A 10,767-nucleotide genomic window follows, 5' to 3' on the forward strand; every position below is an offset into this window, starting at 1 on the left:
ATGGCGAGACGCTTGGAGGACACGCCCCTAACAGTGAGGCTACGCCCACTCTTAAACAAAACCGAGAGAGGGGGATACAGCTGCGGATACTCACATCACTATAGCATCATTTATGTGACACTGTACAACAATAATTATTGTTTTTACATCACTGTAAGGGTTGGGATAGACGTAGACGTTAATAAAATAAAACTTAATGAGTAATTTAATAAATAATAAGAATAATACTCAGTATAATTACTGTTTTTACATTACTGTGAGGGTTGGGGTAGGGGTAGGTGTTGATAAAATACAATTAATGGGTAATTTAATAAATAATATGAATAATTCTCTGTATAATTACTGTTTTTACATTAATGTGATGGTTGGGGTAGGGGTAGGTGTTGATAAAATACAATTAATGAATAATTTAATAAATAATATGAATAATTCTCTGTATAATTACTGTTTTTACCTTATTGTGATAGTTGGGGTAGGGATAGACGTTAATAAAATACAATTAATAGATCGTTTAATAAATAATATCAATAATTCTCTGTATAATTACTATTATATTACTGTGATAATTAAGTTTTAGGTTTGGAATAGGGATAGATGTTAATAAAATAAAATTAATGAGTAATTTAATAAATAATATGAATAATACTTATTATAATTACTGTTTTTACATTAATGAGGGTTGAGGTAGGGCTAGACGTTAACAAGTACAAATAAATAGGTAATTTAATAAATGATATTAATAATACTCGGTATAATTACTATTTTACATAACTGTGAAGGTTGGTTTAGGGGTTAAATAGTTAATGAAATACAATTGCTGAGTAATTTAATAAACAATATAAATAATTCTCGTTAACTTATGCTCGCAGCTGTATCTCTTTTTAAATTTATTATTCTAATTTAAATTGTTTTTGGCCGCAACTGTATCTCTTCTAGCATCAAACCAAAACAGATCTCTGATCATTGCGGCCACGCCCACATTGGGACACGCCCCCGACGCTTTTCCACGTCGCCGCCCAGCCCTTCTCCCGCCGCGCGCCCAACGGTTTCAGGCAGTGGAGGCTGCGCGCGCTCGTGCAAAGGCCGGGAAAAAATGGCGGCGCCCGTCTTGCGAGTGTCCACCCCTCGCTGGGAGCGGATAGTCCGGCTGCTCGTGTGTCTCTCAGGAATTTTGTTATCCCTGTATTCTTTCCATGTGGAGAGGGAAAAAAACCGAGACGCCAACTACCGCGCCATGTGCGACCTGAGCAGCTCCATCAGCTGCTCCAAAGTCTTCACGTCCAGGTGAGAAAGCTTGCGGCTACGTGTCAAAACCTGTCGCGTCTCCTTGATAGACAGCTACTATCCCTGTATGTGGCTGCCAGGGGCGTGTACGAGAGGTCAAACAGACACTTTATATCTTCTTTTGTATGTTATGGCTCATCTTAGTTAGTTTGCTTGAGTTTGAGTGCGCTTATAAGGCAGTGAAGATGCTGACTACATAGGGAGTTCGCTATGTTTTGACACAGAGCCGAAGAGTCGCTATGGGCCGCTGATTTTTGAATCAAATAAAATGTCTTTCTTATATTTATGATGTTTATCTGGATATACTCGTGATTTTGCTGCTGTATAAGTGTAAATGCTAACAAAACGCCATTTTAAAGCTCCATACGGACGTGGCTTTTGTGTGATGAGCAGAAACTGTGCGGTAGCGGCTAATGCTAACAGTGCTAATGAGTGAGTGAGCTCGACATCAGTGCGATAAATGTCCTATATCAATCATTTTAGGCTGATTTATTGACGTGGGTTTAGTTCGTGAGGTGCCGGGGTTGTTTGTGGCCGTTGTTAGCATCTAAACTAACTGGCAGCACATAGGAGTACAACAGGCTGTTTCATACTTGTCAGTGGAAATATGCTTCAGTTTCTTCATGTTTGGAGTATGAAGTTTTGGCAAAGCCTTTTAATGCAGATTCGACTGTCAGGATGAGTTTGGTTATTTGCTGATGTTTGAGGCTCACAGGCTGAGCTGAAGAAGTGGAGTTCAGATTTTGATCAGCAAGGGTTCAACTTTGTATTAGTAACCTTTGAAATCAGTGTGATTTATTTATGGGACGCCAGATTCTGATTTACTGATATTACTGAATGAGACACTCATACACATCATCAGACTATGAATGCTTTGGTTTAGCAGATATCTTCAGTGGTTGCTTAGTTATATATAAATATTGTTGTTTTTTTATTTTTTTATTTATGATTAATTATATTTGCTGTGCTAGTTTAAAGCGAATATAGTGTTATACACTTGTTTTAATGCTGTTATGATTAATTTTAGTTTGCCTTGTGTTTATAGTATTTTGTGGTAAATATGTGTAGTATTTTTTTATTTTAGTGCTAAAATAATCTAAGTAAAAAGTAGTGGTGTAACAGATCACAAATCTCATGGTTCGGATCACACCATCTTAAGTGCTGACATGGTTATATAAACCTTTTTTTATACTGAATATTTGCTGTGCTAGTTTATAGAGGTTGTAGTGTTATTATACACTTGATTTTAATGTTATTATGACTATTTTTCTATTTTAGTTTTCATTGTGTTTATATTATTTGTGGTAAATATGTGTAGTATTTGTTTGTTTTAGTGATAAAATAATATAAGTAAAAAGTAGTGGTGTAACGGATCACAAATCTCATGGTTCAGATCGCATCTTTAGTGCTGATATGGTTATATAAACCTTATTTTATACTGAATATTTGCTATAATAGTTTTTAGAGGTTGTAGTGTTGTTATACACTTGATTTTAATGTTATTATGACTATTTTTGTTTTTTAGTTTTCATTGTGTTCATAGTATATGTTTGTTTTAGGGGTAAATATGTGTAGCATTTGTTTATTTTAGTGCTAAAATAGTATAAGTAAAAAGTAGTGGTGTAACAGATCAAATCTCACGGTTCGGATCACACCATCTTTAGTGCTGATATGGTTATATAAACCTTATTTTATACTGAATATTTGCTGTGCTAGTTTATAGAGGTTGTAGTGTTGTTATACACTTGATTTTATGTTATTATGACTATATTTTTGTATTTTAGTTTTCATTGTGTTTATAGTATATGTTTGTTTTAGTGGTAAAATAATATAAGTAAAAAGTAGTGGTGTAACAGATCACAAATCTCACGGTTCGGATCACACCATCTTTAGTGCTGATATGGTTATATAAACCTTATTTTATACTGAATATTTGCTGTGCTAGTTTATAGAGGTTGTAGTGTTATTATACACTTGATTTTATGTTATTATGACTATATTTTTGTATTTTAGTTTTCATTGTGTTTATAGTATATGTTTGTTTTAGTGGTAAAATAATATAAGTAAAAAGTAGTGGTGTAACGGATCACAAATCTCACGGTTCAGATCGCATCTTAAGTGCTGACATGGTTATATAAACCTTATTTTATACTGAATATTTGCTGTGCTAGTTTATAGAGGTTGTAGTGTTATTATACACTTGATTTTAATGTTATTATTGACTATTTTACAATTTTGAAGTTTTAGTTTGCCTTGTGTTTCTAGTATTTGTTTATTTCTGTGGGAAATGTGTAGTATTTATTTATTTTTATGTAGTATTATGTTTAGTATTTGTTTATTTTGTAACAAATTATTGTATTTGTTACTTTTGTGCAAGTAAAAGTAAAAGTAGTGGTGTAACGATCACAAATCTCACAGTTCCAATCACATAATGGTTTTTAGTCATGGATCGGATCATTTTTCGTATCAGCCAGAAAGGGGAGGAGACAAATGTGCTTTCCATTTATTACAAAAACAGCACTGCAAGACAATTTTGGTTTTAACAAACAGAACTTAGAAGCTTTAATTTTATTAAATAACATGAAGAAATAATCAGCTGAATACAAATAAATGTAAAATATTCAGTACTGTGAAAAAACTTACTGTTACTACTACTGTTGCTGATAACGCTAAATGTAGAAATCTAATATTATAATTTGTATAACCCATATTAATTATTTATCAAGTCTCATCTTCAATAAATGATTGAGTTCTTCACTCATTAAACTTCATGTTTCATTGCTAGATGATCATTATTGAAGAATTATTCAGTGGTATATATTTGACGGCTGGTTGTCGCCACCTACTGGTTAAATAATGCAATAATTAATCATGCTAAATTTAATACAGTTATAAGTATCTTTGTTGAGAAATATTTACAACCTGGGGTTCGTTCTTCGTACGTGGTAGGGCTGTGCAATTAATTGCAATCGCAAAAAAATCGCAATTTACGCACATGCAATTTCTAAACCGCATAAGGCTGCAATTTTTATCTATAAATTTATTAAGAATTTTATTCAGAATATGTTCTTGTGCACATGATTTTAATATGTTAACCAATCAGAGCTGACGCTGCTCACTGGGAAATTACAGCTAAGCTGAGCGGGAGAAAGATGTTAACCAGCTGAAGTTGAGTGGGAGAACCGAATAGGCGAGCAGGAGGAAAGAACATAAACTATGGATGCAGGTCAAAATTAAAATGATTTGGCGCCAAAGAGAACAGATATGTGGTCCAGCAGAACAATGGAGCCGCACATGAGTTTAACGGTCCACTATATTAATGACAACTTTGAAATGAAAAGTCGATGTTTACGAACAGCATTCTTCCCAAAAGATCACACTGGAGAAAATATCTAAAAGTTTAAAAGAAGCTTTAGCATCATGGGCACTTTGTGAAGAGCAACAAGTGTCTATCACCACATTTATTTTATGTTGTCTGTTTTAAAGACAATTTTACTACAGTTTTATTTATTAAACTTAATATTATGTTATTTAATTGTGAAATGTTTTATTATGCACTTCTGTATGTGTGTAGCTTGTTTGAAAAAGCAAAAACAGTTGGCAAAATTGCAAATAAAATCGCAATCGCAGTATTCGTTCATAAAATCGCAATATGATTATTTTGTCCATATTGCACAGCACTAGTACATGGATTACTCCGTTAGCTGGATTTGGTTATTGACGATTTGACATGATCCAGGATCGTTTCGTTCTTCAAAACTGATCCACGATTTGTTGTCATAGCAACATGTCTGGTAGCTCAAACCTGCTTGGGAGCAGGTTTATTTCACGTAAACAGGATTAAATCGGCTCATTTGATAATATATATATATATATAAGTTAAATATAAGTTTAAAAAACATTAAAATAAAACTTATGCAGTCTACACTCCGAAATAAAAGTACAAAAACTGTCATGCGATGGTTCTCCCCATTAGGTTCAACGAGAACAATTATAAACATGGACTTTTTAGCTACAAACGCATACTATTTTAAGGTACCGACCCAGCTTTAGTACAATTTGTCTATGATAATAGACAGCATGCATTTTGTGTGTTTGTTTTCTTAAAAGGTTTAGACAGATAATAAAAGTTTCAGACACCTTCACCAATATCAAAATGCTTTTTTGATGCAGAATATATTTAAACAGCCAGTTATTACACCGATTAATCCACTCTAAATATAAAACTAAATAAATTGATGCATGTTCTCGATGCATGAAAATGTAAAGCCTGCAGCCCACAACAAAGGTGGAAAGTTATTGCATATTATATTTAACCAACTTGCATATTAACGTTTACTGCGAATTTAATGTAATTTTGCTCATATGGAGAACTGAATATTAATCAGATGATGTCATTACGCTGCTGTGCCGTCAGCCAATCATTGCATTGCTGATCATGATTTCGAGGATCAATAGATCTGTGCTTCACAACACATGCAGCGATCTCAGATCAGTTCATCCAGACATTTTAATCTGATTTGGAACCAAATTAGCCAGAGATCAGTTATCAAGATTAAAAGATCCAGGATATGTTAAATCATCTTGGTCTATTTAAGCGAGGTGCGAAGAACGGACCCCTGGTGGATTGAAAGAGGGGGGCAAAGTATAAAGAATTAATGTCAATTTAGTGTTTTTTGGAGCTGAACTTTATTTATTTATTTATTTATTTATTAGGTTGATCTTAAATCAGACAGAAATTATTAACACTGTAAGTACAATATAAATAATACTGGCAACATTAACACCAATAAAATACACACCAGTTCAATTCACTAAACAAGAAAACACATTAATTTTGTTGCTTCAAAACTGGTTTTCATCTTTGACCCATAGATGTGTACATAAATACTTTTTTAAAACCTCGATTCAGCAAGTAACACTTCTTTTTTTGTGCGACTTCTTAAGTTAAAGAGCTTAGAGTGGGAAAAAGATGATCTGTTTTTCAGGCCAGTCATGTGAAATTCACACTAGTTTCCAGAGAATCTCAATTCAAGAAACGCTGATGGAAAACAAATCACATGCCTGCGCAGAAGATGATCATATCGGCATAGATCAGCTGTCCTACGGGATGATTTTCAGTGCAATTATGCGGTTTCGTTGTTTATTATGAAGACAGACAAACAGTGCTGCTTTGGATGTGCATCAAGAGTCTTACAGATCTGGTATTAATAGAGTCTCCGGCTTTATCTGAGAGTCTGTAGATGTGCCCACTCATCATGAGGTAAATTGGACTGCATTTGATTTCATGGGCATGGTGTAATGGTGTAATGATCAAGTATAGGGCTGAATGATAAATCACTTGTGATTTTTGTGTATTTGTCTATAAAGTCGTCTCTGTATACAGCTGTGAATCTCCAGCATGTGTGTTCGTTTACTACACATAGCCGTAGTTCACTACCAAGTAGGACTGGGTATGACCAAAACTTTATAAATATCTTTCACAATTTAGCTTTTTTGTAAAGGTAGTTATTAGGGGTTGGGCTTTATATTATAAATAAGCTTGAATAGTTAAGAAAAGCACTTGATCTTATTTGATTATTTTCTATTCTAGGTATTGACCTTATAAATATAGTAAACAAAATATGACTCAATATGAACAACAAATTCTAAACCAGTTTTAAGCGGACGGACATTATTATTATTATTATTATTTTATTCATCAGGGGTCCATCATACGTATTCCAGCATATGTTTAACACAGCGGATGCCCTTCCAGCTGCAACCCAGTACTGGGAAACACCCATACACTCTCACATTCACACAGACACTAGGGCTTATATAGTTCATCCACTTCACCTGCATAGCGCATGAGTTTGGACTGTGGGGCAAACCGGAGTACTCGGAGGAAACCAACGATTCCAACCAATGACGTTTTTGCTGTGAGGCGACATGGTGACCACTGAGTCACCATGTCGCCAACCTAATTTATTTTAAGTGTATAATATTTTGGAACTGTAAACATGTCAGGCTAAATAATTAAAATAAATCATTGACCTCTAAAAAAGCTAAATGAAATATTTACATAAAAACATGTAAATAAATAAATCAAAATTACATATACTGTTGGACTGGTATAATAGAAAAATGTAGGGGTTATAAAACTGACTTTTCGAAACCGCGGTAAACCTTTAAACCGGTTATCATCCTATGCCTTTTACATTGTAGCATTTTTTCAGCCGAATCAAACCAGTTATAATGTCACGTGCCAAGACCCACATCAATTGTTGGCTAGACGAAATTCCTGAACTGCATTTTGATTGGTCAGAATTAAACTGTGCGAAACTTGTAAACGAAGCGGACAAACATTGAGTTGTGAGGAGATGAATCATTTAACAGCACTAGTATGTTTACATTTTGCATATTCAGGGTGTACTCGCATTACAGTTGCCTTGATCTGTGCTGAAGCGCGCTTATCCCCCCCCTCCTCTTTGCCCCAACGTCCTGCATTCACACTGCATTTTACCTTTCGAGCAGGAGTATGATTACATCATCGATGATGCGCTGTTCAGTTTAACACAAGTGCTCCTGCTCAGAGATTGCTTTAGTTATATTGTTTTGGGGATGCTCAAAATAATTGATTAACCGTTAAACGAAAGGGTGATTTTGTAACCGATTAATGGTATTAGTAAAATTAAAAAAATATTTAATTTGATATATATTTAAAGTAGAGGTGTGAACCTATACTGGTCTCACGGTTCGGTTACGATTATCATCGGTTACGATTATCGATATCTCGGTGCATTGACGATGCTTTCCATACACAGTGTTGTATCTTGGGGGGTGGCTATAACAAGCTCTCTGTATAAACACACACACATGGACACACAGCACTACACTGTCTCTCATTCACACACATACACAAACATAGACAGCACCAAACAAGCACACACACACACGCACGACACCGCGCTGCATGAAATCTGGTTGGGTGCCGCGAATGCACACAGCCGTGAGGAAAAGACAGGGGAGAAAGTCACGCCAGCAGCCAAGAGGAAAAGGTAAAATGGGCCACAGTGAGAGACAGAGAGAAATGGAGTACTTTCAAGAAACAATTAATTTTTACACCCCTAATTTAAAGTTTGGCTGCACAAGGGACCGATCACCGCGGACGCGCTTATTGTATTGAGAGGGGCATTTTTTGAAGGGTTTATGCACACTCTGAGCGGAAAAGCGTGTTACGTCAGTCTTGTCTTTTTCATTCTTTAATCAAATAAAGTAGAGGCGGGGTTTCTGTTGTGGTGCCTGCAGTGTTTGTGTTGTTAAGACGATGGAAAAATTTTAATGATGGAGGAGAGACTTGCGGTCGCTGTTTTAAGTTTTCCAGGACTGTATGACTTTACAAATCTTGAATATCACAATGTTATTAAATATTACAATTATAACAACATGGACAGCAGCACACGCGCACAATAGACCAGCTGATTCTGTAATCTCCTAGTGAGATGAAAGGCGCACTGCGCTTCTTTTTTACTTGTCAACATAAAAGGCCAGCCTGATCTCACAAGAAAACGTAAGTATTTTACGTTTTGTCAGTTTAGTGGCTAATTCGTACGAGTTCGAAAAAAGAAAATACAGACGTATTTTGTCAAAGAAGCAAACTGAAAGAAGAATAATTCTGGTCACAGTTCGACACAGATGAGTAGATACACACCAGCGCTGATGCTGATCGCCTCTGTGCTGCCTAGACCCGCGTCATAAACTCAACAAACAGGCTATTGAGGATTTAGTGTACAACCAACAAACCAACCCTCTTTCCATTTGGAAAATTACAGATATTAATAGTCCTTATATAATAATTTTTTAAAAATAGCCTACATAATCTACCAATCAAACAAATCCTAAGATTTTCTTGATTACTGCATAATGAATAACTCTGCACCAAACTGAGGCTTTCATTTTATAGCTTATAAAACATGTATGCAAATTAACGCAATATCATATGTAAACAACTTGTTAATTGAATTGAAGAATTGTTATATGCTATAGAAGCCTATACTTTACTAAAAGTCAACATATGAGCCTTAAGTTTCATTGTCTTTCATCAAATGCAGCGCGTGCACACATCAACCGCGAGTGGGACGGAGGAAATAAGTCATCATGACAATCTTTAAACTAATGACTTAAGAATGTTGAAAGGGGTCTTGTTATATAATAATAATGATAATAATAATAATAATAATAATAACAGTGAAGCATTAATTTAAATTAAATGCAACCGGAATTAAAAGATCTGTTCAGCTCTCTGTGATCATCAATCATCATCAAATGTGATCAAGAATGAGTTTTACAAGTTTAAAACGTTTTTAAATGCATGTGTGTAATAAATTGCTTTGTAATTGATCAAAACAGCTGCATGTCAGTACAATTATAAAAGAAGATGCTTTAATCCCGCTTTGTGGATGTTAAGTCGGGTTTATTTTGTACATAACATAACAGATATCCATACAGCAGTGGATATTAACATGTATCCTGTCACAAACAGTGCAAAGTTAAATGCACGTGCTGTGTGTGTGCGTGCGTGCGTGTGTGTAACAACATTGTGTGTGTAACTCATCCAAAGACTTGAATTAACTCCACAACAAATACATCAAATAATCATTGGGAAAGTTCTTACTGTAGTATTTCTCACAAACATCACGTGAGATCCGCTTCCTTCATGTCTGTCACTGTGCTGTTTATCTGGAGATTGAGGCACACTCTGACAGACACGTGGGAACGATGGGCGGGGAGAACCAGCATTAAAGGCACAGGCAACAAGAACCGCTACAATGTGTTCAGAGCAGAAAATCTTCACAAAAGCTTCACACACACATGATTTTGAAGTCCCTATTGCATTCAGGCTACTGTAATTATAAGTACAGTTAAAGTCAATTATTTGCCGTCCTGTAAATTTTCTTTTTCAAATATTTCCCAAATTCTGTACTTGGGAAAACCAGCAACTTTCTGAACAAAATGTAGCACATATATGTGTCTATATTAGTATTTAGTTGTTACAATATAGTAGAAGATAGAGAAAGTGTTTTTATCCGCATATAGATCGGCTATGAAGCGCGCACGCTTGTATAATTAGGAGTCCAGGTGAAACAGATATAAAAAAACATGACACGGAGAGGCAATTTGATAAAAAAAAATAACAGTATTACTGCATCAGAGCCTACATAAACCTTATGACGGAAGAGCAACATCACGTACGTATATTAATACAGGGTTCTGTGTCAGTTCAATCAGTTGACTGTTGAAATTCAAAAATTGTAACCCAACTGGTTGAGTTATTAAATAAATAACCCAATAAAAGGTTTAAAATAACCCAACAAAGCACCAATTATTTTTAACTCAACCATTGGGTTAAATAAATAACCCAACGTTTTTTAGAGTGTAGAATAAAAGCAGTTTTTAATAGTTTTAAAGCCATTTTAAGGTCAATATTATTAGCCCCCTTCA

General features: G+C 34.9%; 1 protein-coding gene across 1 annotated transcript in view; it reads left to right on the plus strand.

Moving 5' to 3' along the window:
* The first annotated feature begins 1,041 nt into the window (after nt 1-1,041).
* vkorc1l1 (vitamin K epoxide reductase complex, subunit 1-like 1) overlaps nt 1,042-10,767 on the plus strand; it is a 43,184-nt gene continuing 33,458 nt past the window's right edge. Inside the window, exon 1 of the mRNA XM_056457225.1 lies at nt 1,042-1,284. Within this exon, the coding sequence (XP_056313200.1) occupies nt 1,094-1,284 (191 nt within the window). The 5' untranslated portion in view covers nt 1,042-1,093. The remainder of the gene's footprint in view (nt 1,285-10,767) is intronic.

This window comes from Danio aesculapii, chromosome 5, assembly GCF_903798145.1.
Source record: "Danio aesculapii chromosome 5, fDanAes4.1, whole genome shotgun sequence".
In the NCBI taxonomy this organism is placed as follows: Eukaryota; Metazoa; Chordata; class Actinopteri; order Cypriniformes; family Danionidae; genus Danio; species Danio aesculapii.